At 40.9% G+C, this 19742-nt stretch overlaps 1 protein-coding gene across 2 annotated transcripts in view; it reads left to right on the plus strand.

The window, feature by feature from the left end:
- RNF150 (ring finger protein 150) overlaps positions 1-19742 on the plus strand; it is a 119517-nt gene that overhangs the window by 86596 nt on the left and 13179 nt on the right. For both annotated transcript variants that reach the window (XM_031504682.2, XM_021526499.3), the window contains exon 6: positions 472-682. In XM_031504682.2, the coding sequence (XP_031360542.1) occupies positions 472-682 (211 nt within the window). The remainder of the gene's footprint in view (positions 1-471; positions 683-19742) is intronic.

The following is a 19742-nucleotide window of genomic DNA, read 5'->3' on the forward strand; positions in this document are numbered from 1 at the left end:
CAGTTCTTATTGAATTCTTTTTCCTGTAAGTTCAGATACTGGCTCTGTAAAGTGTATATTTGAAAAAAAAAATAATAATTTTAAAATATAATTGTTCCCCTTCAGCTCCTGTCTCTGTTTACATTTGTGGTCTGATTCAGCAATCTGCCTATGTTGAGCAGATCATACCAATAAGTTAATTACTTTTTTAATGTGCACATTCCCAAACCTTTTTAAAAGTATAAATAAGAATGTTTAGCAATTGTAGGTGACACAGTTTAATACTCAATATTCCCATGGCATACTTTGGGTCTCTCTTCCAACAGATTGTATTAAGTACATGAAGACAAACACTGTGTGTTTATTCATTTTATGTTGTCATTTTCAACACTGAAATAAAGCCAAAAAAAGAAAATCTGACAAATAGGTAAGAAGTAAGTTGAATCTTTTTATCAGGTAGAATCCAAATTTTCTCCTTTTTCTTCCCATTAGCCAAATGCAGATTGCATGGATGATATACCTCCGGACTTAGAAGCATCCATAGGAGGACCACCGACCAACCAGATCACAGGAGCCAGTGACATTACAGTGAACGAGAGCTCGGTGGCCCTGGACCCCCCGGCCCGGCCCGTGGGAGCGCTGCAGGTCATCCAAGACGTGGGCTCCTTTCCCCAGGCTGGCGAGGGTAACTTCACAACAAGCAGTAAGTTCCAATTTCTGGCAGGATTTGCACTGAAATAAATGTCTAGAAACTCCAGCCACAAACCCATCTCTAGTGAGCAGCCCTTTGAGGGCTTCTCATTGGAGCAATGGCCTTATTTTAAGGCCAGAAGGAATCTGAAGGGTAAGTAAATTTAATTATCATGTGTTCTGCTGTACTGGGCTGATGGTCAGAGTTCCTGTACTTGAAAGCCTGAGTGCAGTTAAACAGCACTGATGATTTGTACAAGGAAAAGGAGAATTTTACTTGTGTAAGGTGTGTAAGTGGTACCATTTGAACAAGTAATCCTCAAAATGTCTGCATGTCTCTCTGTTCCTAAAAATTATGTTCTCTGTTAAAAATCTGACAGTTTAAAAGGATTCTTGTCAGCTGTTTTGAGTGAGGACTGTGCTAGTCTAAAATTCATATTTTTAGGCAAAATAGCAGATCAGTAGAAGATACCTATGTGGTTGATAACAGTTGGTATATTGACAAGACTATTATAGAAAATCATCAGATACACTTGAAGAGAGGTAGAAGAATGTAATAAAATACAGTTTTGTGTATAGAGATTGTTTAGGTTCTGGAAAAAATATACATTTTCAGTGGTTTCTAGGTACTGCTATGGGCCTGAGCATGAAAAAGGAGGTAAGTAATAATATTATGTGTAAAAGGTAGGAGAGACATGATGACAGCTAGGCTGAAATGATTTTACATTACTCTACCTACTCTGTGGCAGACTTGATAATCCCATTTTCTCTCATGTTGTCATGCCATGTCATGGAAGTGAAAATAATTTCTAGAAAGACTGGACATGTGGCCTTAGATACTGGTGGCCCAGATTTTTACATTCTGTTTTGTGGATTTCAGGTTTCAGGTTTGGTCCTTTTATGGTGTAAGTTCTGGATCCAGCAAGGAGTGAGTAGCAATGTTATAATCCCAGCCATCTTCCATGGCTAGCCTGCCAGCTGGGGACATTCAGTTTTCTCAAGTCTCCTTGAGTGCTGGCAAGAGCTGTTCAGAACAAGATGGGATTTTGTTCCTTCCAGTAATTGTTTTTAAATGCATTTAAGGCTGATTTTAAAAACAAAGGAAAGGTGGCACCACACTGTAATAGAGACTGGGCGAAATGCTGGTCTCTGCTCTGCCCTTCAGCACTCCAGAAGCAAGTAGATCCTCTCATGGCTAATGATCCTTGCCCCACAGTTCTCTGCAGGATCCAGGCAGGGAAGGAGGGCTGTGGGGTGCCCCTTAGACACACAGCTGCAGGACACATGCTGGGAAAAACCAGCAGCCTGGTCCCAAGCTCAGCATGGGGAGCAGTCTGTGCTTTTCATCCCAGGATCTTGTCAGGCTGAGAACCTCTCTTCTGGTTTCTCAGGCATAGCAAAGGTGTTGAGGGTGCCAGGGGGCACAAGAGCTCAGTAGCTCTCCAGGCACTCTCTTCCCTCCAGATTTGGTTCAAGAGTTTGCAGAAGGACAAAATACTTTTTTAATTGATTTTCCAAGTTGCCAGCTAAGTTAAGTAACTGGGCGAAAAGATTTCTCAGAGCCAGCAGAATACTGCAAGGCTAAAAAGATACCTGATTTTGCCTTGGTGCGCTTTGTTTCCCACCTTATCTTCTATTTTCCCCCTTACCTTTGATAATATTGGACCATAGACCTGAAGACTGGACAATTCTGAGAGCTGGCAGCAGAGCCCACAGACAAGGAACTTGCACCAAGACCAGGCACACAGACAGCAAACTATGGAGCATCAGGAGATTGTCTCCTGAAGAGACTGGCCAAGCCCAGGGAAGGACTGTGAAAAGAGCTTTGTTCCTGTTTATAATTCTGGTTATATGAGAGAGAGCAAGAGAAGAGAGCAGGGGGAGAAAACTAGCAGGTTGAAGGCTGTAAACCTCACGCTGTCAGAGGTGTGGGTGGGGAAGCCAGCCTTTCCAGTGGCTTTGAGAAGAAGGAAGGCCTGAGGAAAGCTCAAAGCACTTTGGGACCTTCCAAAAGCGAATGTATCCCTGCCTCTGCTGTGGTTGTCACACAGTCACTCAGGGAAATCTGCTCTACTACTTAGTTAGCTGCTGTCGTTCATTCATCATTGACATGAAGACATGAATCTTCATCTGGATTTCTCATCTAAAGGGCAATGCAGTACTTGAATATTTGTCAGTGATGGATGTGCAAGTTTCCCTGCTGTCATCACCACATCCAGTGTGGTGCATTTTACAGTAGTTCCCAGAAAAGTCACTTAGTCCCTTTTTGCAGCAGAGCTGCAGCAAAGAAGAGGTCTTTGCCTGGGAGTTAGGCAAGCTGAATTACAGCAGTTATGGGAATTTGACTCTCTAGTTGCATCAAGTAAATTTGGAGGGTTCAGGCAGTCTGAAAGGTAGAACCTGGCATAGCAGGCAACTTGAACTCTTAAGGCAGTGAACAGAGAACATCCAGGACCTTATATATAGTTGTGGTATGAATCCGAATGCTAACTAAATCAGAGGGCAACTGTAGGCTAAATAACTGGGTCATAGCTGTCAGAGTAGATGGAACTTTATAGGCATTGTGTGTGTTTATTGTATTTCTCATATCCAGAATGCTCAGTTACACAACCACAGAGCTTGCTGAGAGTGCCCTTTCTGTGAACTAGCCTGCCTGGGAATTTGTAAGTTATGACACTGATTACTCCTAGGAAACTTTGCTGAAGTTGCTAGGTTCTGGCCTCGTTATATAGCATTACTGATGTGAGCCTACTCCAAGGCTCAATATGCACTACAAGTTTTTTCCTCCTTGGTATTGAATCTGTGCAGACTCCAAGACTCCAGTGCAGCCTTGATGTGGCCTATTGTACCCATCATCACAAGTCCTTGCATCCTCCCTTGCTCCTCAAAGTTCAGTGGTCCAGGAGGTAAAGGACTTGCCACCTTCTTTCCACCCACTTCTGCAATGCTTTTCACTTCATTGTTGTTACATTATTTTTTTGTCTGTCGATTAATCATTCTGGTATTGTTGTCTTGGTTTGGGTTTAGTTTCCCATCCTGTGATTCCAGTGATTATTCAGAGCCAGAAGACCTCCCTCAGTGTGTCTGGAGGGAGGATATTCCCAGAATACTGTTCACATTGGGTAAAATTCTGTCTCCATGATGGCAAACCTGCTTACTTCAGTGGGGTCAGATTTTAACTTCTGAAACTCAGCCAGTGCTTTTCTTCTTATTTCTGTGTGTATGCTCAGCAGACATCTCGCCTTCTCTCCCTCCCTTTTGCTCCCCATGCTTCTGATATCTGTGGAACCCTTGGAAATGTAGTGTACTATGAACATCTGGATGGGACTAAGCCCTAGAGTTCCTTGCTAAACCAAGAATCTCCTGTTAACAGCACTGAGCACTTAAAAATGGACCAGCAGTTTCTCTCAGCTGCCCTTTAGCAAGATCCAAGCCTTCATCAAGTCTCTTGGGCATATCCACAGCCCAAAATCTGTTCAGTGTTTAGTCTTAATGATTGTTTGCTGTCTGTGGTGAGATATTGTGTAGGATCCTGGGATAGCATGTTGTAATTTCTGTAACAGGTTGCTGAAAAGGTATTGATGGAAAAAAAAAGAAAAACTGTAGTTCTGGGGGAAAAAAAAGGGAGGGGGAGTGGACAGGGGGAAATAGTGTGAAACACGTAAGAGTTCATCTCAGCTGAGTTTACTGCTCTGACTTTATTGCCTCTCCAGAGCATATGACAGATGACAACCTAAGGATCTTTTTCTACAATAATGCATCATAGCAATCTGTGGCACCTAATTTTTAGTAGTGAGTTATGCAAAATGCTAACATTTTTAGAAATCTCAGTGCAGGTGGAATTTCCTGCTCTACATATGGTGTGAGTGTGAGCTGGACTTGGCTGAGATCTGGACTTGAAGGAGCTTTGAGCTATACCAGCTTCAGAGGGGGGATCTAAAATGTTCGGAGACCATTGCAATATTCTTTGGGTCAGGCTCAGCTGGGATTTATATGTTTAAAAAAGGTAGTTTTCTGGGAAAGTAACATCTAGATATTCTAAAGGCATGGTAACACTGGCAGGTGAACAGTAGTTATTAGATTTTATTCTTTTATAGCATCCATGGTCATTTATCTCCCTCAAGCACTTACTAATTTCTGCAGTAAATAATGTGCACTGTCTTTGCCATCTCTTTGTAAATACTTCCTGTTTTTCAATTTAGACAAGCTTTTATATTCCATTCAGTGGGCTGTCTCATCCCACTGCATGGGGCCTCAGAAATCCCACTAGTACTATCTCTGTAGCTGGAGGAAGGTCCATAAATAATTCTACTGAACACACAAGCAGGATGTTAGTGTGAAAAACCACAAACTTTTCCCCAAGGTGTCATATTACCTGCAAAGTCCACAGAGTTTGGCACACTGTAAAACAGTGTGGACAGTCTATACAATATCAGTAGTTCCTTTCTGCCTCTCATTTTGTTCTTTCCATAAAACCCTCCCAAGGTATAGCTCATCATGACTGTTAGGAGGCTTTAAAATCTCTCTGATAGCTCTTCACTGCTCTTCATTAAATCTATTAATATAACTTTTCAAGTAATTATTTTGATCTATATATGTCTAAAATGCCTTTGTGAAGAATAGTCAGCCTTTGGAAGTGGATTAAAGTGCATGATAAGAATATAATCCACTGTTGTCTTGTAACCACTTGACTGCTCCTCCTTGCTATGAATAGTGGGGTTTTATAGGTGGAATGTAAAGAGGGAGGAAAAGGTGGAAAAACTCTCTAGATACTAGTTAATACAGCAAGTTTTTAACACTTGCATTAGCAAGTCCTAATACTGTCCCAGAGAGAGAATTCTGATGGGACCTAGTTAAAGACTGAGCAGATTGGGTCCCATGTGCCTGCTGTGTGATGTAAGTCCTGGTGGCTCTTGTGAGGATATTGCACTAAATAATTGTCATGGACCAAAACTTCCAATGAGCTAAGTTCCTAGATTGTTTTGGGACTAACACTGATGCCAATATAGCACTGGTGGTTTGAAAGAGACATCAAGTGAAGCATAGCTGGCACTAAAAATGTACTCTGGATTATCACATACACCTACAAGACTCCTGCCAGACTCTGAATGGACAGGGAAGTTTTTCTGTTATAAAACTGCTCCTCCTTTCCATATGTTGAGAAGTGAAATGCAAAGTGTTTCGGCATGGAAAATTGCAAAAAGGGGTGTACAAAACTGCTGTGAATCAAGGAGGAAATTTAAATTCTAATTTATTTGTTGGTTTTCTGTTTCACATCTTCTGTGTCCATTGACACTGTGTACAGAGCAAGGATGAAGACAAGAGATCAATAAGGTCCCTTGTCCCTGCTGAGCTGTAATATAGCTCAGTCAGAGGGCATGGTAAGCACTCACAGCTGTCTGGACTGACCTAGGGTCCCAAAAAGGCTGCAGATGCCATGAAGGTTGCTTAATATTTGAGTCTAGGAAGAGATATGGAAGAAAGTGTTCACTTTCAGTAGTGGAAGCTCCATTTTTTAAGTCTGACTGTATATTTGAAGTCTATGACAGTCCCTGGCTTGCCTCTGTCTGTCTCAAATTACATTCCTGCTTCCATGTTGCTTTTATGTTGTGCAGCTGCCTTGGAAGCCCGGTCCAGAAGCCAGCCAATTTCTTCCTGGTGGTTTTGTTTCTTTTGGATTAGTTTTCTGATCCAGAAGTTGTTGTGCCAGTAGAATAGGAAGAAAGAAATGTGGAGCACAAGAGAAGAGAGGGACATAGAAGCCAGCTTTCACAACACTATTCCCAAAAGCAAGCACACTATCTCCATCAAAACTGGGCCCTACACAGCTGTCTAATTTGCTCAAAAATCACAATAGACAACTAGGTAAAGAAAGGATGAAGCTTCAAATCTCATTTGAATGCTCATTTCTGAGTACACAAGCATTTTATTAATGTTCAGGTAATGCAAGAGACTTAAGGGATTTATTGTCTCTGACAATGAAACTAAGGAAGGAAAAGTGCTCTTGTAAAGAGTGTTGGTATTTGGTTTGCTTGAGAAGGTTTTGGTAGCAGGGTGGCTACATGGGTGGCTTCTGTCAGAAGCTGCCAGAGACTTCCTTGCTGTCCAGTGGAGCCAGTGCCAGCTAGCTCCAGGATGCTGGAGCAGCCTATATTTTCAGGATTACACCCCTTGGAAGGGACCCATGCTGGAGCAGCTAGTGAAGAACTGTGCCTGTGGAAAGGACTTACATTAGAGAAGTCTGGAGGCCTGTCTCCAGTGGGAGTGTCCCCATGATGTTGGAGCAGGGGAAGAGTGTGAGGAATCCTCCCCCTGACAAGGAAGGAGCAGCAGAGGAAATGTGAACTGACCACAACCCCCACTTCCCTATGCTGCTAGGGGGAAAACAGCGAGAGAATTAAGTTAAACCCAGAAAGAAGGGAGAAGCTGAGGGAAGGAGTTTTAAGATTTATTTCTCCTTGCCCTACTCTGATTTGATTGTCAATAAATTAAATTCTTTTTCGCCCAAGACGAGTCCATTTTGCATCTGATGGTAATTGGTGGTAATCTCTCCCTGTCCTTAGCTTTTGTTGTATTTTCTCTACTCTGCCCAGATGAGGAGGAGAGAGATAGAGTGACTTTAGTGGGCTCCTGGTGTGCACTCAGGGTCCAGGCACCTCACTGTGTTGGTGCAGAAGTGTGTCCTCAGATGTGTCATTCCCAATTGCTCTGCATGTGCATTGCATGTGTGCATGGAGAAAGGGGACCTGATGACCAGTACCACTGATAACACAGCTTATCTTTCTCTATATTCCAATGTCTTTAGCAGATATCTGGATAAAACACTGAACAAGAAAGCTTCTAAAGCAAAATTGACAATGTAGCGTAAAATACAAATCTGAAATGCAGAGAGACCAGATGACTTCATACTAGCTAATCTCTTTTATACTTGACAATAAAAGCCTTACCTTGCAAGAGATGTTCAGTATCTTGCATACAATCGACTTGATTATTTACACTTGTAATGTCTGTGGAGTTTTTATTCTCATCAGTTTTACACAAAAGCCTCCACTGAAATCATCAGGAAGTGTTGTTTAAGATATAACATGCTTCTCTGATTCTGAATCTTTTTCTTATCAATTCAGAAACAAAACCAAATGGGAGACACAAGGATCCAGCTTGGATCACCACCTGAAAATAAGAAGTATGGCAGAGCAGTAGTTCTACAGTAAGGCAGACAGAGGAAGGGAGGATTCCAGGGTGCCTCTGGATAGGTAATGCTCACCTATACTGTGCACACCTCAGAGACCCCTGCCAGGGTCAGGCTGTGCTGGATCAGTCAGTACATACACAGATATGGACCCACTTCCAGAAACCTCACAGGTAAGAGCAGCTCACAGCAAGCAAACTCGTCTCATAAATTTAGTGGGGAAAAAAAAAAGACAATAAAAAGGCAGCTGTGCCTCTTGAAGGGTAAAAACAAGAGGCTGAGGTACAGGAGGCAGTCAGAAAGTAGTGGCATTTCTGCAGCAGTCACTCCTGATTCTGACTGCATGTATTTTGTTCTGGCTGCATTGCTTCATGAGTGTCCATTTGCCTTAGTGCTCCATAGTGAAGGTAATTCAAATGAAAGAAGTCAGGCAAGAACTCTGCTGATAAAATGTTTCCAGTCATTATGTGGAAAAACATTTCACATAATGTTTTTCACCTTATTCATCCAGGCTGTGAGCCTGTGAACGTGCAAGAGAATCATTTGCTCAAGGAAGCTGACTGGTTTCTCATAAGATTTTAAAGGATCATGTTCATGCTTACACTTGTAGTTCTTCTGTTGTAACAAGCAATTCTGGTTTCTCAAAAAACATGAGAGAGTTGCATTTAGAAGAGATCAAGTGAAAGGGAGGGGGGACTGTAACTATGTGATAGTTTTTTGTAAGGTAGAAAAACAATCTTACAGGAGATGTTTGGCCTGCAAAAGGCATCCGGAACTGCTCTGCTCTAAATTTTCTCCAGTCTCCTGTAGGGGCAGCAGCTCAAACTTTCACATAGTCTCTTAACGCCCTACGATTTCAGCCTCAACAAAACAAAACCAAACAAACAAAAAAAATCATCAGTGGTATTTGCTCATAAAATAATAGTGAAATTCTACTCATTTGTTCATCCTTTCCTACTTTCCTCCAAGCCCTGCAGAAATTAGGGTGCTTCAGGGATCCTCCAGGGTTGCAACAGTAACCTGGCCACTTCACCTAGAAGTGAGAGTTCTCACTAAATTCTTAATTCCTGGACCTTCTGTTGCTCTGGATGTGGGCAAATCTAAGTGAAGATAGTGCCTGAAACTGATGTTTGAGACTGATAGGCCAGATGGAGAAACTGGCTTATGAGTGTTTTTAGAAAATAGGAATGATTGTAAGAGAAGGAGGTAACAAGTCAAACCCAATATCCAGGAGGAAATATCCAACTTCTGGCACGCATGTTAGAGGATTTAATCCTGCCTGAGAGCCTGGGAATGGGAGGGGTGCATAAGCCCTCCCATTTAGGGATGCTGAAAGTAGGACCCATGTGGATATATTCTTGCCCAGCTAGATGCCACAGTGGCAAGGCTGATATCCTGGGGAATATACTCAAGCTGTACTCAGCAGGGTGCACACAGCATCAGGGTTGCATTAATGAATATCCACCTAAATTAGCTTTTTTTTGTGACTGTCTTTTGCAAATGCTAATACATTTGACTGTTCTTTTCATTGTAACTCATGTTAACATATCTGAGGCACTCAGGGAGTAGGCAAAAACATGGGCTCTGTTGGGTGGCAATAATTAAGCCATTAATTAATATATACAGTGTGCAAAACAACTTACCTGGAGATCTCTGTGAATTTTTGCTCTATTTTCTGCTCTCTAGGTAGCATAGTGCTATAAGACAATGAAAAAAATGCTCCTATAGGAAAAGAACACAGAAAATGTATAGAATAAGGGTGCCACTGGCAAAGTAGGAATATGAAAAGCACTTAGTTGAAATAGCTTTATTAAATTTACTAAATTGTAGCATCTCAGTGGGGGGAAAAAGTCACACAAAGGGGGTTTAAAATCTTCCAGTTCCTTGCACAGGTAATTAAATAACACAGTGTTATTATAAAAGTGTTTTCAGCTGCTAAGGTTTCTTTAGGAGACAGCCACCAAATGTGGTGTGTCACGTATACTTGAGAAACCTGACTTCAGATTTTGCCCCTGAGTGCTCAGGATATTGAATTCAACTAAGGTGTTGCTAAACTTCATTACTTCCCTGTAATTGCATTTTGAAAAGGCACCAGCAAATTATCTTTCTGTGCATGAGTACCTGTCAATCTGTAAGACCAAAATAGCCTTAAAGAAGGAAATTTTAGAAAAATGACCCTCTACCAACCTGTTCTGGGAGATGGAGCATCCTTCCATCTGTGGAGAAACCTGAAGCCTAAGATTGCTCTTCCAAGGAAACAGTTTTGGAGGAAAGCTTTGGGAGAAAGCTTGTGATTTTAGTTGTTTACCTTCAAAAATTAAACCACTATAAATGTACATTCCACAGGGCAGAAACAATTACATGTGTTTCAAGTAATTTCTTCTGTCTCTTTTTTATTCCTGAATTAATCCTTCAGTTTTTGCTTGATTGTGACTGAAAGATACAAGACCACTTCCCTTGTAAAAACTTAAAATTTACTATAAAGTGGTACTCAGCTTCTAAAAGCCCTTTTTCCAGACTAGATTTAAAATATACAAATATTTTAATCTTTTGTTTTCTAAATGCTCCTGGGGTCTAACTTGTTCTAGAAGTGCCTGGGAACCTCCTGGACATGACAACTTTTCAGTGAGAGGAGTGTAAAGTGAAGAAACTTGAATAAAAAAGGAATGGCAAAAGGGGTTAAAACCAAACTCAATGTCACAGAGTTTTGACTTTAACTTTACAGTGGTGTACCCAAGGGAAATAATAATGAAAAGTGCAAGTGCATTTACATTTTTTGAAGTTGCATGGTTGGTTTCCAAGTGGTTAGAGTGGTATTGTTGCTTTTATTTTTCTAGGGAGGTGTTGTTATATAGCGTAAAAACTCTTTCTTCTGCCTCTCCAAGGAGTGTTAATGCTCAGAACACAAAAGGAGGAACAGGACTATATAATAACTTAAAAAGTTGAAACAGAGACAAAGGTTTTTCATGCAGAGAAATAGTGGTTTTAAGTTATTCTGTTTCATTTTGAGTTTCACATGTAGAGTGTTAGGGATGTCTTGATGCTAGTGGTGCTGGCCAAGTGACCTAATGAACATAATTTCTAGTAAAATTCCAGCTGCAATTTGTTGAAACTTAAATTGACCTTTCCCATCCACTGCTCTAAGAAGAAACTCAGAAAATGGATGTCTTGTGTTTGGCCTTTGTCATGTTCCCATGAGCATTCCACCAAGCATCCCTGATAAAAGCTGGGCTTTGGAGGGGATTTTCTGATGCCAGAAACTGTTCACTTGAAACTACACTGTGACTGGAGGCTTATTTGAAAGGAAATGCTAAATGGCCCTAAATTTATACAGCCTAAAATCAGCTTCTGTTGATGTCCCTGCAGGATCCCTGTCCTATCAGCCAGACCCAAGGCTCCAAGGGCACTTTGCAAATGAGATTATCCTCAGATGCCCTTTAGCCAGCTTTAGTGGCCTCTAGGTGAGACTGAGTTTCCACTTCAGTGTTAGTTTTGCTCTTGGTTGCCCCTCTCTGGGTTTTGTCACACTCAGCATTTTGCAACCCAGTAAATGGAACTCACTTTTTTGTCATGTTACTTGTGTGAACCATGAGCAAGGAAGCAAAAGGAGTAGGTAAGTGAGGAGGGAACATGTGTGCACTCTTGCATTAGGCTGGAGAGACAAAACTCAAAAACTCTGCTATGTTCTTTTTAATACAGACTCATTTTGGACAAAAAGGAAGGCAGGCAGGAAGGAGACACAGGATCAGGAGGAGACTCACATTAAATTAATTTGAACTCTTTAAATAGAAATTGTCAGTTTGGTTTCAGTTATTGTAAAGGCTGATTTTATTTTTTTTCTTCTTTACATAAATCTATTTTCATACTTTTTTTCAAACAATATTTGAGTGTAGCAGGCCATGCCTGGCACTTCGGATTTATTTTTAATGGGAAAAAAAATGTTGAGCATGATTGTCAGAGGAATGTTACAGTTAAAAGGAGATTGGCATAAAATGATTTAAATTTTACAAAGTGAACATACAAGATAAACAGCTGACCTCTTCTTTTATGAAAGCTTTTCTTAATTGTTGTTCTGTATCATGTGTTCTCTGAGTGCATTGAATGTGCATTCATGTACTTGGTACACTAGCCCTACCACAAGACACAAGTAACATTTTGGACATCTCTGTTCCAAACAAACAGTGGTTCTGTACACCTCCTAGTCATATTTTAATCCTCATATCATGTGCTCATGATGGGGTTTTTATGCACTCATTTTTCTTTCCTGTGAAATGCTTTTGATTAGGTAAAAAATATTGCTTAATCCTCTATGTAAGCCATGAAAGCAACCTAAAGAGGATGCAAAGGACATTAAAAGGGTTTACTTTTCCAAAATAAAAGGTTTTGCCATAACCTCTTAATTTTGCTATAATCTCTTGCGGGGGGGGGGGGGGGGGGTGTGTTATTACTTCTAAACTAATGAAAAGAGACAGGTTTCTCATAAAAACAACTATACATGGACCAATTAAATTGGGCAGTTTTTCTTAACTTTTCAGGAAGTCCTTGTAGAGGTGTTCCTGATGGAAACTATGGGCTGTTGCAGGCTGCAGAAATCTACTTTACTTTTCCTGCGAGTACTCTGTCCCATTTATAGAGGTTTATACATCCTATGAACTGACAATGTCATCTCCTACCTGCCAATCCATAAATGCCAGCAGCAGTCTGAGTAATTTGCACCCTCTGCAAAAGGCTGACCCACAGACCTAGTGGCATACAAAGACCTTCCCAGTACTCAGACTATCCAAATAGTGAGAAGTTACAAACTTTTAGGTGTAAACATTCACATTTTGATGTTAGGGGTCTTGATCAGATTTGCTTCTCAGTCAAAGAACTGGCCACAGCTGTAGATACTTTACTGAAAGTGAAACTATTGAGCAGGCTGCAGGGAAGATCAGATCTGGGATACAGCTGTTCAAAAGCTTCATAATTACACTGGAATATAAAAAGTTTTGTATGGCTTGATAGGCTTGTGATAGGTTTAAGGAAAGGAGAGTTAGCAGCTGAACTCATCTGTCACTGTAGGATGGTGAAAAAAAATTAAAGCTCTGTGGTTTGGCGTTGCATGAAGGGCTCTTTTGAAAGTTGGGTATTATGGCTTTTACCTGCCACCCATCTGCAGTTCTGCACTGGCACAAAGATGAATGAAGTGGCTGGGAAGCTGCTGCAGTGAATGATGCTAATTGCTAACAAATCTGAAAGGGATTGTGTCGTGCAGCCATTACAATTGTAGAGAGCAGATTCAGCTACCCAGGACATCCCTTCCACAGCAGGTTTCTGACAGCTTCCACTTCACTCCCAGAGTAATACTCCCTGTGTTAGAGGTACTGTTACACTAAACTGATTTCTACTTGTCTGCCCTTTTTCCTGCTGTTGTTTTAAAACATCAACATGTAAGGCTCCAGAGAAGAAAAATCTTAGAATAGTGAAGTATTTGAGGTTAATTAGTTTAAATGAGACATTTTTTGAAAGCTCCAGAAGTCAGTAGTACCTCACTGTAAGTGTTGTCAGTGGTCAATAAAGGTCAGAGCTGTCCTTTTTGGGTATGAGGGAGGACCAGAAACAAGAACCTACCAAGAGTGTATCTGAACAGGGGGCCCTAGAAATTAAGTGTACACTGGTTTTAATTAGGATTAAAACTTCCTTCTGTAAGGATCTGTGAAGGTGGATGTTAAAGAAGGCTTAATTGCAGAACTTTTATTTAGGGGCTTCAAAAGAGGAAGCATATGGATTCTGTAAGAAGCCCATAGGGTAAAAAAATGGGAGTTGGAGTAGTGGGAGCTGCTGCCTATAATCTGTTCCAAAAAAGCCTCTCCTATAGAAAGGAGAGTTAAGAGAGTTTCTCCTGTAGAAAAGCAAGTTGAGTTAACCTTCAGGCAACACAGTCAGACCCTCACTCAACGCTCACCACAGCTGGCTCAGCGATAGAGGCAAGAAAGGCTCTTTTTGCAGGGTTTATTCCAGAGAAGGATGTCACACGTGGCTGGAGGGAACACAGCGAGGGAAAAGAGGACAACCACGTGGAGTGGACAGCTTAAGAAGGGGCAGGGGTGGGGTCGGAGCTAAGGGTGGGGCAGAGGGCTTTGGTCTCCAGGGAAAGGGGGGTGGCCACCAGGGATACCAATCCAGTGAGGGGGCAGGGAAAGAAGAAACCAGGGGAAGTTGCAGCACAGAAATCCATTTGGGAGCCTGTTCTCCCCACCAGGAGGACTGATGCTATGGTAAGTGGTTACTGCTGTTGCCAGGGCTGAGGACTTGGGAACTGACCGAGGTGGGAAAGTTCATGGGATGCTCCAATAGGGAGGAGATTTAAACTGGTAGAATGCTTTGAAAGCACCTAGAGTTTATTTTTAAAAACTTCTGCAATTCTTATAAAATTAAGAGATGACACTTCAGCATGTCACATTATTTTCCTTCATTGCTAACAGACATATAAACAGCAGAAATTGTTTCTTCTGTATGGAAAAATGGACGTTCTTATGTAATTGGTCATTCTATAATCTGTTTGCCTATCTGTGCCCATCCTGGAAGGGAAGTAATAGTGAAGCTATAGGGTATATCTGTAGTGAGTGGTTCAGGTTCTTACATTGTTTCAATATATGCATCAGCCCTGTCTGCAGAATATTGTACTATTGCTGGTGCACCCCATCAAGAAAGACTATGTCTACAACCTGATGGAGTTTGGGAGACTGAAAAGTATATTCTGTGCTTTTAAACTGGGATTTTTTACAGAGTCATTGAGAAACTGGTGGGGCTTAATGATTTTGGGGTTTTTTTTCTGTTGTTACAAATTTGTCTACAGCTGAATTGTACTTAACTCAATCTTTATCTCTTGAGCTACAGTAAGTAGATAAACTATGTCCTGTGACAAAATATGTAACTAAGATGTCCAAATCAAATCAGGTTAAACAGTATTGTAAAGTTAAATATCATATTTTCTCTGAGTTGTGCTGTTTCTGTCAAGTATACTCTGTTTTTAAGGACTTGCAAGAATTGATCTTTAGCCTAAGGAGTGTACTTTGGTCCAATGTCACCCAGGTTTTTGGGGACATGTACCTGACAGTCTTGTGAGCATGTGGCAGGAGACTAGAAATGGTCAATTTCTGCAAGTGCACATGTGTGAACTGGTGGGAAGGACACTGCTTTCACTGTGAGGTGTCAGAGGGTAAAAAGGTGTGACATACAATGTTAGGGTCTCTGCACGTGTCTGTTGTTTGTGGGCAGCCCTTGGGTAGTGTAGAGGATGGGGAAGGGTGTGTGGATGGATGACCATGGAATGCTGTCCTAATCTCTGGCTTGTCAGGCACAGTGGTCCAACAGCTGTGCCCTGCTTCAGGCACTGGAGCTGCTGCTGAAACAGAGTCAAACCCATTCTCAGGCAGGTTGTTTCCTTATACTGAACAAAAAGGAAGACTGTTTTTCCCTTAAAGTAGAAGTTAAACTTCAAAGCTGGTACCTGTATTTTGCTAGTGACAGCAGTAAAAATTACTTATCTGATATGCAGGTTCCTCTACCACCTCTGTGGGGTTTTTCTCTTGTGACTTCATGACTGTGTATATATATTTTTTAATACCTAATGAGAAAGACATCCCTGGGTGAAATTATTATTATGGGCATTTCTAATGGAATTGGATTTCAGACAAGGTTCACTGTCCCCAACATGCATGATGAGGAGGGAGTTCCTACCAACGTGCACAAAACTAAAGCCCACAAAGTTCTAAGGGGGCTAACAACTTGTCCCTTTATCCTGGAAATGCTCTTGGCATCTCAGGTGAAGCCCAGTGTTAGCAGCATTGGATAGGAAGGCATGATCATGTCTGAGAGAGGGAGAAAAGACAAGCACAATCTTCATTCAAGTAATTCCACCACTGTTGAGCTCTTCAGCCCCCTTCTTGTGCACTTGCTCATTAAATTCTCTAATAAATTCACAGGCATTTTTGTGATGTCTTTGCTCAAGGATGTTTGGTGTAACTGCTCTTGAGAGTTCAGTATCTGATTCCTCAGTACTGTGCTTTGCTGGTGACCCAGGCTTTGTGAGAGCTTGTGCAGTAGAAAGTATTTAAAGAGACAGATTGGAAAATCATGCACATGCTGCCATGACAGACAAACTCAGGCAGACTTATGTGAACTTTTCCAACTCCCTCATTCAAAAATAAACAGGAGATTTCTTTGAGGCAAGGTTCTGTTCTCTGTTATAGCTGTGTGCATACTTGTAATTGTAGAAGCAGTTCATATTGATTAGGCAGAAATATGGGGGGTTTTGTTTGTCACAGCAGTCTTATGTTTTACATCAAGTTCTCAGCATTAATTTCTCCTGTGTAGATTTTCACTGACTAGAAGCCACCTTGCACATGACCTGAAGGAGTGAGAAATTTCTAACATCCTATCTAACATGTCCACTTCCATGTCCTAGTCTTATTCTGTGCCCATGGTATGTTGCTCTTCCAAGCACCAAATGCTTCCTTGCATTTCCCTGCAGTTCTGAGGAGAAGCAATCTCAGCTGGCTTTTTGCAGCTGCTTCCTGCCATGGAGTTCCCCGAGGAGAGGTCACAGCTATGCAGCATGATCAGACCAGAGAAAAAGGTTTTGGAAACCATTATGTTACACTGAGTCTTCTGGTTTAATGTTGTACCTAGCTGGGGGGATGCCACTGCCACATGATTGCTCCCAGGGACTTGTGTGGTGTTGGCTGGTTCATCTCTAAATCACCCCTTCAAAGGTTGCTCTTCCTGATGTTCCTTAGGAACACAAGAATTGAAATTTTTCTTACCACAACACTCTCATTCATTCAATCCACTATTTAAGCGAGGCTGTTAGTTCCTTCTTTCAGGCTTGCTAGAAGCAGAGCACACTGCTGACACGGGTTTTTTAAATATAGATAAGGAAGTTCAGTCAAGTAGCAGTCCCCAGGATAGCTAAATTGCACAGGATTAAACTGTGGGATTATACTGCTTGGATGTAAAAGTCTCTTTATTCTGCCAGCCTGCCAATAGACTGTGTTGTACAACACACACTAGTACATACAGCATTTAGGTCTGCTTTTGTCTCACACCTGCTGCCCCTTCAGAGTTTTGAATGGCTGGCAATGTGAGAAAAGGTGTTCACTCACTGCTCAGAGGTTGTTTGTCTCTCTACATTTCACCCTTACACACCATTAACATGACAAAGCATGTTTTTTCTGTAACTTTATCACTTCATGCTCATTGTTTTGCAGTAACACCAAGGAGTGCTGCTTATTCAGCAGCTAAGAAAACCAAGTAAATAGTCCCCATACCACACCTGATGTTTTAGATATATGGTTACTGCAGGGACAGCTTGCAGGTGTTGAGTGCAGTAATATATTACCAAAGGCAGCTAAAGTACTTAAAAATCAAAACCATCATGTACTTGTAGCCCTGCACTTCAGTGTTTTTTTAATATTTTCCCATCTTATGGGAGATGTAATTTTCTGATTTTCAATCAAGGACATGAATAATTTTCTAAATGTTCTAAATAATAATAATAATTTGTACCAGTGGTACTTTGAGTGAAATACCTTCACATTTACTTATGGAACTTCCCATGGGATCAGAAGAATGTGATGTCCTGACCAGAGGTGCATCTGGTGCAGTGTTTGGGCACTGAGGATGGCCAGTGGTGAACAGTAAAGGAGGGTATGCAGCAGCATCCTTCTCTCCTTCTAGACAGTAGGAAGGCCTGTAAGGAGAAAGGAAAGCAGCTTTGCAAAGGTTTAAGAGGCTGGATACTCTGTTGTGAAGGAAGTAGAGTGATTCTTGTCTGCTAGTGAAACAAGATGAGAGTGTGGGACCGAGGTATGAGGTCAGTGATGGAATAAAACACTTTGTAGTGAATAAAATCTAATAGATAGCATCCCTGTCTATGGCATGGGGTTGGAACTAGATGATCTTTAAGGTTTCTTCCAACCCAGGCCTCTATGATTCTGTGAAGATCAGATGTGCAAATAAACTGTGAAGGACCTTGAATGTGGGGATGAGCTGATCCAAGAGTATAAAGTGCAAGAGACAGTATGATGACTCCACTGACTCTTTTGGTAATCTTTGTGACCAAATTTTGACTAAGTTTCCAGTGGGAAAAAGGAAAGATTAGTCATGTAAAAAGAAAATTATGTTGCAGTATGTAAGCCACAGAAGGAGTTTCCCTGCTGGTCCCAGGAATATGATTAGCATGATCCATTAAGAGTAAGAACAAAGAGGAAACTGAAAGCAAAATTCTGCCTGTGTCATACTGGCAGAGGTATGTTTGCTGTATCACAGAGAGGGTTGGCAGCTGATCAAAAGTTCCCAAAATGTCAACTAGTCTCTCACAGAGAGGAGACTCATTTCCAAAGTGTTGACTACTAAAATAATGTTAAAATGTGCTTTAAATTTCAAAGGCTGAGTGTTCTGATTCCTGGGTAAAATCCCAAGGATTTTGTATATGCTCATTAAAGATATATATATATATAATATATATATATACAATGGGAAAAAAAGAAGTTTTACTTTCCTAGCCAGTTGGGCTCAGCTACTGCCATAAAATAACATCTGGTATGTGTTCTGCCCCCTTTTTTTGCTCAGTCTTTTGCAAATGTGTTTGCTCTCTGCTCACTGTGTTATTTACACTTATTTGGACAGATTTTTTTTTATTTCTTTTGGAGAAAGCATTTGGGTGCTGATACTTTCTGCACTCTCTCTGAAAATGGGTTTATTGGTTTTGCCAAAGCCCAAACTGTCTTCTCAAATAACTGGTGTTAAAGTTTATTGCTAAAGTACACCACGCTCCAAATTTAGGTTTCAGAAAATTAATTATATTACTAATAATTTTTCAATTTTGATGCTTGGCTTGAGATAATGGGGTATGATTCCCAGATGTTAATGATGATGGCAACCCTTCATACTGCAGGATGTTTAAAAACAAGGAACCATGTGTTTGGCTGTTTTTCATTAAGAGATGCTGTATATTCTCACAAACCACATATGCTAGAAAAAGATTAAGTTTTGTTGCCCTTTTATTCAGTAGTAAGGAAAAAAAAAACAAGTTTACTTTGGGAGAGCCTCCAGTGTTTTATGTCATATCCAGACCCATCTATCACATCTCTCAATCACTTAGGGGTTTAGTGCAGGTAAACATATTTGTGAAGTGTCCTCTTGAATTAATCATGCCAGGTCATGGCATGTGGTTCTTTCCCTATGTGCTGGTGTCTGGGTATTCTTTGCAAAATGTTTCAGACATCATCTGCTTTACCTCCTGGAAGAAGCTGTGTTGCCATTAGTACATTCACAGAGCTCTGGCTTGTTATTTACAAAAACCTAACCTAATCTTTCCTTGCAAAAGCAGTTACCACACAAGTAGTTGTTCCCCTTGCTGCTCAGATAAATCTCCCTCTGATTCTAGGGAACAGCAATAAAATATTTCCCCAGTGCTCTGTTCTCAATTGTAGCCAGCCAAACTTCTTCATCCGTTTTATTAGCCTCTGTGTGCAGAAGGACTGCATTAGTAGCAAGGGGTTTTATAACCCTTTCTCCTCAAACATATCCCCACTGTTTCTTTTGCATTAGAGATTTTATAGGCATATTTTTACATATATTTTATTTTATATTATGTTAGTGCAGTTATGGCCCATTCTAAAGTGTCATATCATCTCAAGATGATATGGAAGGAATATGAGACTTGTAAAATGATCCAAGGAGAGCTGTGAGATTATTTACTTGAGAATAATTTTAACAATCAATACTAATTTTAAAAGAAGGGGTCTTAGTGATAAATTTAATTGGTATTGTTGTGAAATGAGTTGCCATTTGAGGTAATAATTTCATAAGATGCTCTTCCTCTTAGACTAAAACAGCC

Source organism: Lonchura striata, chromosome 4 (genome assembly GCF_046129695.1).
Source record: "Lonchura striata isolate bLonStr1 chromosome 4, bLonStr1.mat, whole genome shotgun sequence".
Lineage (NCBI taxonomy): Eukaryota > Metazoa > Chordata > Aves > Passeriformes > Estrildidae > Lonchura > Lonchura striata.